Source organism: Sceloporus occidentalis, unplaced genomic scaffold (assembly GCF_023333645.1).
Source record: "Sceloporus occidentalis isolate IW3139 unplaced genomic scaffold, rSceOcc1.0.p SCAF_35, whole genome shotgun sequence".
In the NCBI taxonomy this organism is placed as follows: Eukaryota; Metazoa; Chordata; class Lepidosauria; order Squamata; family Phrynosomatidae; genus Sceloporus; species Sceloporus occidentalis.
Genome location: NW_028317015.1, coordinates 77,757 through 91,568, shown reverse-complemented (window position 1 = coordinate 91,568; position 13,812 = coordinate 77,757). Strand labels below are relative to the sequence as shown.

General features: G+C 39.6%; 1 protein-coding gene across 3 annotated transcripts in view; it reads right to left on the bottom strand.

Annotated features, from left to right (window-relative positions):
- Positions 1-1,704: 1,704 nt before the first annotated feature.
- Positions 1,705-13,812, bottom strand: part of LOC149297935 (ski oncogene) — a 53,654-nt gene continuing 41,546 nt past the window's right edge. The window contains exons 3-8 of one of the 3 annotated variants that reach the window (XM_089487958.1): positions 7,417-7,509; positions 6,226-6,341; positions 5,801-6,048; positions 4,560-4,861; positions 3,142-3,372; positions 1,705-1,893 (exon numbers count right to left, since the gene is read on the bottom strand). In XM_089487958.1, coding sequence (XP_089344084.1) covers positions 1,705-1,893; positions 3,142-3,372; positions 4,560-4,861; positions 5,801-6,048; positions 6,226-6,341; positions 7,417-7,509 — 1,179 coding nt within the window. Of the gene's footprint in view, positions 1,894-3,141; positions 3,373-4,559; positions 4,862-5,794; positions 6,049-6,225; positions 6,342-7,416; positions 7,534-13,812 lie in introns of all 3 variants that reach the window. The other 2 variants (XM_089487957.1, XM_089487960.1) reach the window with 2 other exon arrangements.

Genomic DNA, 13,812 nt, shown 5'->3' with positions numbered 1-13,812 from the left:
TACGTATGCTCCCAAGTCAACATAAAATTTAGATCTAGATTTTTAGAGTTTACACTAAACCTAAATTATCAGTGTTACATTTGTGTTCTAAATTAACGAGCTATATACCTACCATGTGTATTAATCAAATTCACATTTATAGTGAAGCATTTATCTTAAAATTATAGCAGTTTGTGATTCTAGAAAAAAACAAACAATGTTTTCCTTTTGTTGGAAAAGAAAACAATGTTCCTTTGTTAACAGCAGCAAAAGAGTATCTGCATTCCCTAATATACGACAATATACTATTGTGCTGCTGGGTATCTGAAAGCACCCAAGCACTGAGGTGAATTTGAAGGTTAAATACTGTATAGAGGGGGGAAAAAAAAAAAAAAAAAAGTTGTAACAAAACATAAGCGTCATCCAGAAAACAAATGATTACACAAGGTTTTCAAATACTAATTTCATTCTTTTGATAAAACATTGACAGTCCAACAGTTCTTTGTTCCTTTCCCTTTGTGATTATGGATGATGGGTGAAGAGTCTCAGATGCATCCTATTCACTGCAGGCCTTTCCAATATGGCGGGATTTTGAAACACTGGTCAAGATGGCCAAGAAGTTCCATTCATATATATATATATATATATATATATATATATATATATATATATATATATATATTTATTGTAATCAGTTTACGTTACAGAATTCGGTTTATCTTTTGCCTTCTTCTACATGCGCATGAACAAACTGTGTAGCATAACATTTTTTAAAAATATTAAAAAATATATTTATAGATTATATATATATATATATATATATATATATATATATATATATAAAACATGAATATAATCTGATAAGGAAGTCGTTTGGAGAGAGTCTGTTCATAGGGTTCCCTGTGGATGGCTTGCTACACATTCATTGCACGGTCGACATGAATGGCATAGAGAATCGGGTTGAAGAGTAGAAAGGGGTTTCTTTAAGAACTCGCCCAAAAACAAAAAATAAAAAGCCTGTAACAAGTTAGTTAAAATTGTGCATCAAGGTTTGCAGGTCCATTATACAAAAAGGTTATTGTCTGATAGGTTTGTTTTCATTTTTTTCATATTTTTTTTTTCTCTTTTCAATACCAAGTCTTTAGAATGTCCTCTTCGTTTTAATATATTTCTTTATATTAAATAGCTTATAAGAAAATGTAAATCCCAAAGTGTTCTGAGCAAGCCTATGAACTTTGTAAAAGGGCCACACATGCTTGCTTCTTTTATATGTCTTCGTCTTTTTTGTAGTTGACTTTTTGGGGTGGAAAAAACAAAACAAAAATAATATATATATATATATCACGAGAGCCAAAAAAGGACTCTGATTATAAACACTCTGAGGCACAGTAAGATGTTGTGCTGTGAAGGTTCAAAAGAGTTCAGTGCTTCTGTTGTATAGAGGAACATTTTCTCTCCAACTAGTAAGAAAGTTCATATTTGTGTGTGCCTTGAGCACACACTCCACACACTCACACATGCACAAATTCATGCATACATCGCTCACTCTCCTCGCCTTCCTGTGCATATACGTAGAATTCTGTATATGAGTAGATAAGGTATTTATGATTCTGTATATATATATATATATATATATATATATATATATATATATATATATATATATATATATATATATATATATATATATATATATATATGTATATATATATATATGTTTTTGCTTTAGTTCTCTACATCTTTTCTTGTGTGTTCACTGCTGGGAAGGCTGCTTGGTTTGGTCCAGAGTTGTTCCTGGAGATCCTTAACCACTTTTTCCAAATGTTCTCTCGCGTCTCTCTCGTGAGCTAAATCCGCTCGCAACTGTTCTCTGTCATTCTCTGCGTGATGAAGTTTCGTCTGCAAGTCTTCTATCTGGAATTTAAAGAATAAAAAAAAAAAAAAAATTGTTTCTTAGCAGCACCGTTAAAAAAACAACACCTCAACTGGTGAATAGTATCCCCTTGCTCTGTAGGCATGTTAATACCTACTGTTTCCTGAATCTGTTCTTTTGTCATATCACTTGGAAGTATTTTCTTAACCAAAAAAACCCCTCTAACAAACTAAACTACAACGTGCCTGCAAAGACAAACAGTGACCATAAGATGTAATTGAGACTCTACAAACAATAGCACGGCAAAACTTGGAAACGTGGCCTTAGAAAGGCTATTTTCATAATTGAATCGAGGATAGAATTAGCACAAAGCAGCTAGCTAGTTTAATTGCATAATTGCACGATGAAAGGAAGCTAAACTGTAGACCTCGCACCAGGATAAATACAGAGCACTTATCTCTGCTCTTCTGCCATTTCTTCAGGAACGTAGTGGGCAATGTGGCCTAAGCATGACCCTGACGGAGAACGCTGGCTGCCCCCACTATTGATAATTACTCCGTAGGGCAAGAAAGCAAAGAATAACATTTAAATATTTGCTTTCCATTTATTTTAATCAGAAATAGGGGCGAGGCAGCACATCTAGCCCCCTTTATACCAGGATAGGAACCCCCAAACATAAAACGTTGCTTTCAAGCAGAGGAATCTTGGAAAAAAAAAAGGATGAGCGAAGCAACCGTGTGAGAAGACGACAATACAAGCGTATACTGAAGCGGTTCCACGAAAGGGATGTAGACAAGCCTGAAAATCCCAACCTAACTGCATAATAAATGTAAAAAATCTATCGTGATAAACCAAGTTTCTTGATCAGAGACCAGCTGCAACTTGGCAAATGGTCTGATGTGGAAGTGAGCTGCAGGTAACACCCATAGCAGTTCTCACTGTGGTAATGTTTAGTCTGGAAACCTCTTATCAGCCTGAAGCTGGGGAGGAAGTCCACATCATTTCCTGTTTCTGGTCGCCTGGTGTGGCGCGTCTCACATCAGTCGCTCCACTCCCCTTCCCGTTACTGAGTGAATATTTTCAAAGAAAAGGCAAGCTGTTTTATCACTTCCATCAGAGGGCCGTGCTCGTTACAATCTGTTTAAAAACTAGATATCAAAAAAATCTGTGGTGCTGGGGGATAGTGGGAGTTGTCGTTCTACATGAGTTGAACATCAACCCATAAAAAAAAACAAAAAAAAAAACCCCACTTGAATGTAACAAGGGAAAGCGGAGATAATAATTCTTACCTGTGCAGAGTATTTGACCCGTATCCTTCCGGCTTCACATCCTTTGTCGCACACCCTGGCCTGTCTCGCTTGCTCCAATTCTCTCTTCAGACGTAACCGCGATTCATTTGCCTCCTTCATTTTCTTCTCATTCTCTGCTCTCAGACGTTCAATTTCCTTCCTTAAGTTGCGCTTGGCTTCTGTCGCTTCTCTGAGCTTCTCTTTCTTAGCAACGCGAAGAAACTCCAGCTCCTGAGAGAGAAAAGGAGATATTGGATGTGGTTAATAAATCTGCTAGGTGCGTAATAAATGGAGTAATAATAATAATAATAATTAGCTGCTTGAATGCAGCCTCTGAAAGCAAGTTCCCTGTTGTAACGGCAGCAGAAATTCTGATTATAAAAAAAACGTTTTATATGAGTAACTTAAACCTCATATCACATGACAAACATTTTTAAATTGTATTCGGTAACACTGAATACAAGCAAACAAAGGTTAGCGCGGATTGACCAATGCATACATTTTAACGACAAGTTTGCAGATTACTTGTACATCTCGCTTTTAAAGGATTTGCAGGATAAAATGGAGGGGGAAACAGACCAGAAGTGAGACTTCCTCTCTATCTGATACCAACATGCACAACAACATATTTCTGTTAAGTAACACCCTGTGGCTAGATCATGGGAAATCCTTTTCCTTGCAATAATCTTACTTCCCAGCCAAACCATTGTTAGCCGTGCTGCAGCAGTGACTTTCTCTTAACCAGAATTAGAAACACGGGACTGTAGGGAAGGAAGCTGCCATGATTCATTTTGTAGGCTGCAAGGAGCAATTCTGTCTCCTGTCTGGAATACGATTATCATATCACAGCTGCAGCAAAATCTCTATTTCCTTTTGCGTTACCAACATAGGGTGCAGAAGGGGCAGCTCTAAAGTGGGAAGGGGGCTGTCAGCTCGACTCCCACAGACATCATTTGTGACTGCATAAATGACATCATATAATAACGTTAGTCAGGTGAATCACACACTTCTACTACAACCTGCTTTTCTTTCTGCAATACCCCCACGCCAACATCTCCGTATGGACAAAACTGAATATAGAACCTGAGAAAGTTTGCCTTGGTATTCTTGTTCCAATGACTCTTTCCAAAATCAATAGATAATTAAAGGAATTCTTCTGTACAAGTGATGATGGGTTCTTATCTTATGTAGATTGTAAACTCTAAAGCACTAGGGAGCCTAAAACGTGCCATATATACCTACAATAAAAATTCCTCTGGTATCTACTGCAATTACTGTAATTACCCCCAAATTGTAAAGCACTAAGTACATGCACCAACTGTGCATACATAAATTGTATCTCTTAGTAAATGCATATTGGCACCAAACAGCAGTTCTAAACAAGTGGATACATGATGAGGGTTTGCACGCTATGTTACCTGCTGAAGGCTTCGCTTGGCTTGCAATGCAGCATTAAGTTTCTCTTCTTGTTTTACTCTCATTTTAACCACTTCGTGAAGGAACTTCTCTTTGGCTTCCTTGGAGTCCAGGCCGCTGTCCAGAGCTTGTCTTAGGTGCTCCAACTCTGCCTCCAGTCCACTGCTATGAGCATCGCTGTGCGATACCACTTCGTAGGAAGTGCTGATCACCGTAGGTGCGAGCATGCCCGGGGAGCTCAGATCCTTCGCAGAACTCGAAGACGTGAAGGAGGGAGAGGAGAGTGAAGATAGCGAGGAGGTAACTGTAGGGGAGCAGGGAAAAAGAATAAGACAGTTACAAGCAATTCTCCATAGATCCTCACTCTCACAGAAGCTTTATGGTAGATTATTGCTGATGAATGGTTCAAGTATTTCCAATGTGATTTACTATTACAAGACACAACAAAATACTAATTAATAACTGCTAGCACCTTCATACAACACGATCTTACACTATACAGTCAATGACAATCTGAACCTTACATCCTAAAATTTTGCGAAGAACAGTAAATGGGCCAATTTCGTTCGGCTACACAAAAGGCTATTTTTGTAGCAAGGTGGGGGGGGTTGCATGCGCACACACATAGGACTAACTAATACATTAGTAGAAAAACTCAAACATAATTTCAGGAAAATAAATTACTCTTTTTAACAAATGTCTCCCAAAATTTACAAACAAAGCCATTTCTCCTTCCGTAAAAAAAATTAAAGAATTTTAGTAATGTGATACTTTCAGGAAAATGGCATTACTTTTTTGATTTTGTTAATTATATGATACAGATAACAAAATACCATGCCTTTGGTTATCTGTAAATAAAATGCTTGCCAGTCTTTGCTGCATAGTACACCAAAGTATCAAAGCACAACATATTATACTATGCATGAAGACGACCTATGGGTGACCCAGTGATTCATCGGTCCAGGCAAGGTGATACCCAGGGCATCGGGGGGGGGGGGGACCAGCCTGGATTAGCTACTGGAACCCGAGTCGTAAACATAATCCATTTAATCTTTGATCTGTGATTTTTATTTCACCACCCACCCCCTTATCCACAAAAAACATATCATTTACAGGCAATTTTTTATTTATTTATTTAAGAAAACATGCCTGTACACTCCATGATGAGTGGAACGAAACAGAAATGGTGCAGAGAGAGAAAGTATAAATGAAATAATAAAAAAAAAAGTCAACTCACACTTACATTCCTCTCGGCTTTCAACCTCTATTTCTGTTTCCGACTCCTTCTCCTCCTCCCTGACTGGGGCAGGAGGGGCTGGTGCATCGATTACTGGAGTTAATTCTGCTGTTGGCCTCCTTTTCCTGGACTGAGCGGGGCTTCTTGGCACAGGTGGGGCACACGGTGGGCTTGTGATCACTTTCTGTTGGGCAGGGGGTGCCAGGGCCACATTGGGGGCCACCAGGTTCTCAAAGCTTTTGTAATTGTAGAATCTGAAGTCAGAAATATGGAAAGTGTCCAAATTTACAAAAGAGAAACTTTTCAACCCATTACACACAGAGAATGCCAGCAGGCACTCTCAGATACAGCTCCTCCGATCTCACGAACCCGCACTACTACGAATTAGAGCGCAGCGCAGAGGGAGGAATAACTACGCAAGACATCCTTACCCGTCTCTTATAAGAGCTGGCAGATGGGCAGAGATCTCCTTCTCGCTTGCTGAAATGGCGGGGGACCAGGGCCGGAACGCAGAAAGACGCTGGCGTGAGTGGGCATATCCAGTATTCTGAAATCAAGAGAAAATAAAGGCAAATATTAAAAAACTGGCAGTAACACAACATATAAGATACAAAAATGTACTACTAAAAGTTACAGTATCTGTGTAACATTAACGCTTTGCCTCCTTTAGATTACACGCGAATATCCATTTGATATGATGCTGATCTGCACGTGTAAAATGCTGCCCCCAGCAGTACGTGGGATATAATGATCACCTTCTGTGAGTTGATCATGCAGCATTTTACATGTGCTGGTCAGCATCATGCGTGTTCTAGCAAACGTGTTTGTTCTAGATATGACATCCAAATCTAGAACATTTAGCACATAAATGATTCAGGACCGTGCTCCTTTGGTGCATTGCAGCTTCTACGGGGCCGGCAGGTAACTTTTGCTATAAGCGAAGGGAGCGACCTTTGGATGTCCCTGATATAAACAACAGTGTTAAACTATATGAAATTATAAGCAAAAAAGCCCAACATAAAATCCATGTATTTCTGCACCCGAAAACACTCAATTAGTCAGAGTAAAGCAAAAATACAAATTTACAGCTCTGCCGCAGAAGCAATAAGTCGTCTAACCAGAGGTTATGATGTAATAGCAGAGAATCACTGTCAATGTCTTCTTTGTCGGCTGGTTCACCTGTGCTGCGCACCTGGCCTGGAGACACTTAATACAGCCCGTGTCTCGTTTTTTGGGTAGAACTCATGCACATTTTAATAAGCCGTCTGTGTCGCAAGCCCCTCGTTAGGTTGCCGTGTTGGTCCTGATCGCTTAGCAACTTTCACGGTTCTGAATTAGGTGTCAACCCCATGTTTGGTTTTTTGCTTGCCAATAAGACATTGTTTGCAGACTAGGCCTTGCTGACTTTCTGCAATGGGGGATGCTGGCGTTTCCGGAGTCTCTGAGGCACTGGAGAACCACTTACCTCATCGACGCGTGTGCCAAAACACTTCAGCAGTGCAAGAAAGACACTTTCCAGACTGAAATGGACACAGGCACATATGGCAATTCTTGTTTCCATGGTAGCCAAAACAAATATATAGTGGCACTAATGACCTTCGTGAACACAGGTGAACTCTTACCTTGTTAGAACTGGACAGGTTCCGTAACCAATTGGATGGCTTATCCTTTTCGGCGGAGCTTGGGGAGTGGATGGTGTCTTCGACTTTGGTCTTCTTAGCAACAAGTTCAGAAGAAATCTAAAACAAAAATATGTCACAGTTATTAAACGTTCAATATTTTTTTTACCATTTCGGATCATTGTATGCTTAGCAACTACACCAAGACCTTTGCACCTATACCCTAGCACCAAAACAAATAAATCATATAGTATAACATAAAAAAAATGTAAAAAAATGATTATTAATTTATGGCAATGCCCAACAACTGTGAACACCTTATAAAACAAATATATTAATAGGACGTGAATGGCACGGTGGAATAATTATAAATATGGCAAGACGCACGCAAGGCTTTAGCACTGAGAGAATTACGAGCAGTCACAAACATCAGCCCCGCCTGGACATAGAAGGAATATTTTATGTGGCGTGAATCAGTTGAGGAACACCATACGTGAACAGAGCAGACTGTGTTTTTATTTGTAATGGTTGTTATGCAGATGACTTCACTCTGCCACAGCTGCACTGGATTCTGGGTAAGTTGCCAAATCCAGCTTTGACTTTTCCACAAGTGGTTTGACGCTTGGGCTGTAAATCACCCTAAAGCATAGAAAATACCTCTTGGCAAGAGTAGTTTTCCCCTACGACACGGGGAAGCGAAGAAAGCTGGAGGGGTTTTCTTAAAAGCAGGTGCAATGAACCTCCATGACACCTCTCTTTATGTCATCGACAGCCTGAAGACAGACCATGGACTGGACCACAGAGACCTTTGACGATTCGTTGAAGAACCCAAAAGTAAATTTTACAGACCAAGCTATTTCTTCCCGGCTAGTTAAGATTTAGTACAGCTATACTATCTTAATGTAAAATAACCAGATCGGAAGTAAATACGGAATCAGTAGATGCTAAGACACGTTGCCTTCCCTCGTGTACAACACAAACCTTTTTATCTATTGGCTAGACAAAATATGAAAGAGTAAACACTACCAGAAATTCGACCGCAGTCTGGAGCCCATGAAATAAGAAGTCTGCTTCCTGAAAATACTTGTGAAGTGTAGCACATGCTTAGGCAAGCTCATAAGACGCAAGTCTATACAAGATGATTGCTGCAACCCGTGGATATTTCCTCCAAGATGGAAAGAAAAAAAAAAAATGCAATATATCGTCTCGAGTCAAACAAGTTTACAAGACGACGCGGCTACTCCACCCCCAAGCCATAATTATATCAGATCGGTAGATAATAGCAAGTTGGGAGACACAATCGGACAAAACCAGATTTGAACCAGTGACCTTGAGGTGGAAATCCTTACATCCTCAGCGGTAGCTATTCCCTTTCCAAGCAAACCTATTATTAAACTTCCATAACGTCGACTTGTGGGTAAGAAAGAAAAAAACTAAAACAGCATTAATCAGCAAAACTACCCATTTCCTTGAAATGTTAACAACCCCCATAGTCTGCGATTTACACTAGGCACGGGTACGCAGGACAGATAACCAGCTAACAAGCTGGCCACATCAAATTGGACACAGCTGGCATTAGAGTTGTATAACCCATTGCACCCGTGTTTAAGCAAAAATCACCATAAAACAGATTAAGGTCTACAAATCCAGATTTAAGAGCCCTACGGCAATCATGCCATGCAGTCGTCTCACAGTACGTGAATTGTCATTGGAGATACACATCTATTCCTAGCTATTAATGGCCTTTAAAGGTGATAGAGGAACACAAGCTTCAGCATATAAGTCATTCTGGCTTCTCTCTCTTTCTCTCTGCAGATGGCTTACGCAAAGGAATCCAAAGTTTCTTTCTGAAGCAGTCATTCAGGGTGAGGCCTTCCTGTTTCAGTGCAATCTCTTGTGAGCAGTCGAACACTAAGAGGTTCTCACCGAAAGCAAAACCACAATGCCAGGCGCCGGTCTGATAGGCTTATGTATTTTGTTTAAAGAAAACCTCAAAAGATAAATACATATACTTAGACAAACATATCAAATATTGAAAGAAGCGGCAGACAATTAGAAGCTCGCTAAGGAACTATCTGGTGTTTTACAAATTATAGGCATATAATCATATTTGCTCTTTTTGTAATATAAAATACATAGCGGTTTTTATTTGGGCTGTGAAGGGGGTCAGTGTTGGTTTAGTCGGTGATAAGTTTCACAGAAAAAGAGCAACTTGCCACAATCACGTCCTCTCGGCAGAGGACATAACGGCATGCAGCTGCTTCCAGGGAAGCGGTGTCTGGATACCATTGTACTAGACAAAACAGACTTCTCCACTAAACTTCGAGAGGGAGTATGTGTATTCAGAACCACTCTGTGTCTGAAGTGTGCATGAGAAGGAAAACAATAGACTTATTTATTTTATTTTTTATTTATTTTATTTTTTTTAACGTTTCATCCTGGTCTGGAACCTCTGTATTTCATTGTTTGTAAGATCGAGGCAAATTGGGATTAGCGATAAGGTCTTCTGGTAATAAGGTCAAATGGTTAATGGAGCTATGTATACATGGTGGGCTACAAAAAGTTCTGACCAGAATTCTTTACTAAAGCATTTGCAACATCTTCGCAGATGGCGAGCTATACTACAAGCTCTTAAAATGGATCATCGTTCTAGATTATCTGTTTTGTAATTAGGGGGGAAAAAAACACATTTTACGTACAAACATATATATTTAATAGGTGGTGAAACATAGCAGAAAAGGAGGCTTTGTAAAGGGTTACGCATTCAAGAAACAGGAACTAAACATTCCACCAAAACCTGGACTCGACTGTGAACCAGTCTGACAATGACTATCTCTTTGGTCATCACCACATTAAAAACAAAAGAAAATGGGACTGTCCACAGCTGTTTCTAGAACCTCCAACAGTATTTTTTTTCTTTTTGTTATTAACGAGTAGGAGTAAATTACAGTTCTGTTCTTGCCAGAATAGATTTTTTTTTTATAAAAGGAAGGAAATAACGGTCTCTGAGTAAGCCCAGTAAAATGCAGACGATCTGATCCTCGTTGTTATAGTTGAATCACCGCTAATCACAATGTGTCAGAGAGACCACCTACTAACGGGCTACAAAAAGGATGTGCATGGCAGCGGCTAGACTGTAATTGGCACATAAACCATTGAGTTACATCGGTTAAGCTGAAAAACTCTCCTGATTCGCTGCTAGAATTTATATTATCACAATAAACAGAACCAAGAGCATTATAACTTGTGCGTTGCCACAGCAAATCCTAGATGGAACCTGCTCCATAAATGCTGCATCGTTCCGCCTAGCGGGTTAAGGGTTATCTGCTATTTTCCAGAACTAGTTGGTCTTTATAGGAGGAGTCATAGCTAAATTTGTAAGAAAGTAGTAATTTTTCCCGGGTGAAAAGCACACACCAAAGGTGTATATACACAGCTTGTGTTTTGTTTGTAGGCGACAGGTAAACTCGAAGGGAAATTATTTTGCTTGAAGGACAAGAATTCTAGAAGTACCCCCTCGGATATTTCAAAGCTACCACTCTCATAGCCAATGCCTCAAACTATCGGCATTAACCAAGGACGCACTAGCATTACTGTGTATTGATTTATGTAGCACCGTCATATTCTGTAGCGCTGTACCAACAGGCACATTACATTCTACAGCGCAGAAGAATGTCTCCCCTCAAACACAAACTGCTGAGAAGCTATTTTCTTTTACCGGGCTTCAATGCTAATGGACATTAAAATGTATTGATTTGGATCCAGAGAAGACCGTTTAACCTGCATTATAATCTTGTGCTTTCCCGAAAGCATTAACAAATTACAGACTAACCTATGTGCCTTTTATATTAACCCTTCAAGTGTTTTTGGAGAAGGAATTTCCTATCTAATACCGCCTGGAGTGTCCCAATGCAATATATTAACGAATCACAGAGCGCCGAGTGTATATCTTAAAGTAGCCAATGGTAATAACTCGTCTTTACCGATTATGTTAACTCTTTCTATACGCTACGTTCATCCTGCAGGGGTTGGTAGAACACCTTACAGAACATTGGGCTGTTTTACGAGCCGGATCCCCATATCATACCGTACTGTAAAAGACTGCAGTGGCTTATTCCGCAAACCTATTTAAAGCTCTGTGAACTGGAAGACTTACACTCATTACAAAAGCATTTCATTGCAGGGGAGTGGAGGTGCCAGATATTTTAGCAGAGGTGAAGACTTGGTATTAAATTAAAGTCCAAAAGATCTTTGACGCATTTTGTCTTGGAAGAGGGTATATGTCTGGGTGGGAAGGAGTTGCCCTTGCAGAACCATGTTTTCAAACCGGGACAGGAAAATCTCCCGCGCTTAATTACTTTATGCAAGCGTCACGACTTTGGAAATCTCCATGTAGATTTGAGGACAAAGCCAGTCAACCAATTATGGTCTTAGACTTCTAAAGCGGCTTTGGCTGCCTTCGGGAACGTCACGTGTTCGGCGTACGAGATGCTGCACCCAGGGGAAGACGGTTTAGAAGACGAAGAAAAAAAGCCTACCTGCTAGTCTCTATGCAATTATCTGCTGCAGTATGGAAGGATTTGATTTTTGTGTGTGCTCGGAGTGATGGAACTTGTCTTAACAGGGTTGGTGGAAGCATTTAGGTGCACACTGCATAAGCGCAGACACACACTGTGGAGCTTTTTAAAAAAAACACACAGCAAGCCGAGGCTCGTGGGAGATTTAAATGGCAGTCTCAGAGACGCCTGCCAAGACTAAGGACTTAACCAGTCAATTTCAGGAAAAAAGTATTTAACCATTTGTATAGCAACAAGAATTCAAAGATAGAGAATTTGCATTAGGAAGTCACACACATTTTTTTTCTCTATACGCCACCCTCACACTTTATGTGCAAAGCAACTCGATTATGGTGAAATGTAGAGTGTACAAAATAAAGGAATTTTAATGGAGTGCTTTTGTTAAGACATTTTGTTCCAAGCTTCCAGGTCTCTAAAGCCCTTTAGACACTAAAACAAACAATAAAAAAGTTATAACCATAGGATCTTGCGACGCTCACGTTCCCGCCCCATCCATATAACCTCCGGAATACTAAAATAATTGTAAATTTGCAAAGATTAAATCACATTAAAACCTCTCCCGAAAATGGCATCTGTAAACTGAATGCTCTACGTTCGCCGTTAACCCTTTTCAGGAAAGGGTGTGAGGCTCATCGATTCATCCCTGTAAGAATGAAACCATTCACCCTTCAGATGAGTAAAAGAATGACTCAATCTGGACTTTTCTAAATAGATTCTCAATGTCTGACACTTAAAAAAAAAAATCAGTTTGCAAGCCCTGTGTACTTTTTATTGCAGCAATTAACACTCAGGAATGTCATTTTCAGGTTCAAGGGGGACACATTTGTTAAGCAGATTTCACTGCGATGAAAGGATTTGCCCAGGTCGAAGTGGTGATCCAATCCCAGACAGATCATTGAGTCCTTGCAGGTCAGACTGCTGTATTAAGCCTCTCTTTTCAAGACCAATTATATTTAGTGTCTGCTCCCAGGCTTGCGGAAGGGAAGGAGGGGGGGGATTACTCTCGGAGCTAAGCCCCTTTGGAGCAGACACGTCCAGATCATGGATATATAAAGCAATATCTTGGAACAACTGGAGGATCTGTCCGGTTACATTCTAACTAGTGCTCTTAAACGTTTACTGTTATTCTACCTCCAAGGCAACGAGAATCACAGTGACTTCAATGGCTGAAGCTGCTGTACGTAATATGCCCCATCCGCATAGAAACTGCATTATGTTCAATTTTTAACACTCTAAATTCGGCAGCGCAATGTCTATTATAAACATAGAATTTTTGGCTTAATATAACACGGTTACCCTACATTTAGTCTGCATTGCATTTATTTTGTACTAGCAGAAGACATATCCCAGCTGTTAGTCAGTTTAAATAACTCTGTAATATAAACCACGCAACAGCTTTTAAGTGAAAAGAGAAAAGGGGCAATTTAAAAAAGAAAAAAAAACATGAAAAAATGTAAAAGAAAATAAAATCTTGTATTTTATTAATATATTATCATTGATTTATTGTTTGCATTGAGTCAAACGCAAGTCGTATTAATACTACTATTCTGCCGCTTCCCTCCATGGGTTTGGAATGTGTTTATCGCCAAAAGGGTTTGTAGTACAACAGCTAATAATTTCAACAAGTGCAAACTCCACGGGAAACATGAAGCGTATGTTTACATATTATCACCTTGAACTACAAGCCAGAGATACTCTTGTGTAGACCCAACGGCAAATACGAGGACATGTTTCACAATCCTGCTGACTTTGAAGAAAGCAGGTTCAGGACACCCCAACCCCCTCACACCAGAAGACCTCTGACATACTGATAAAATAAAAT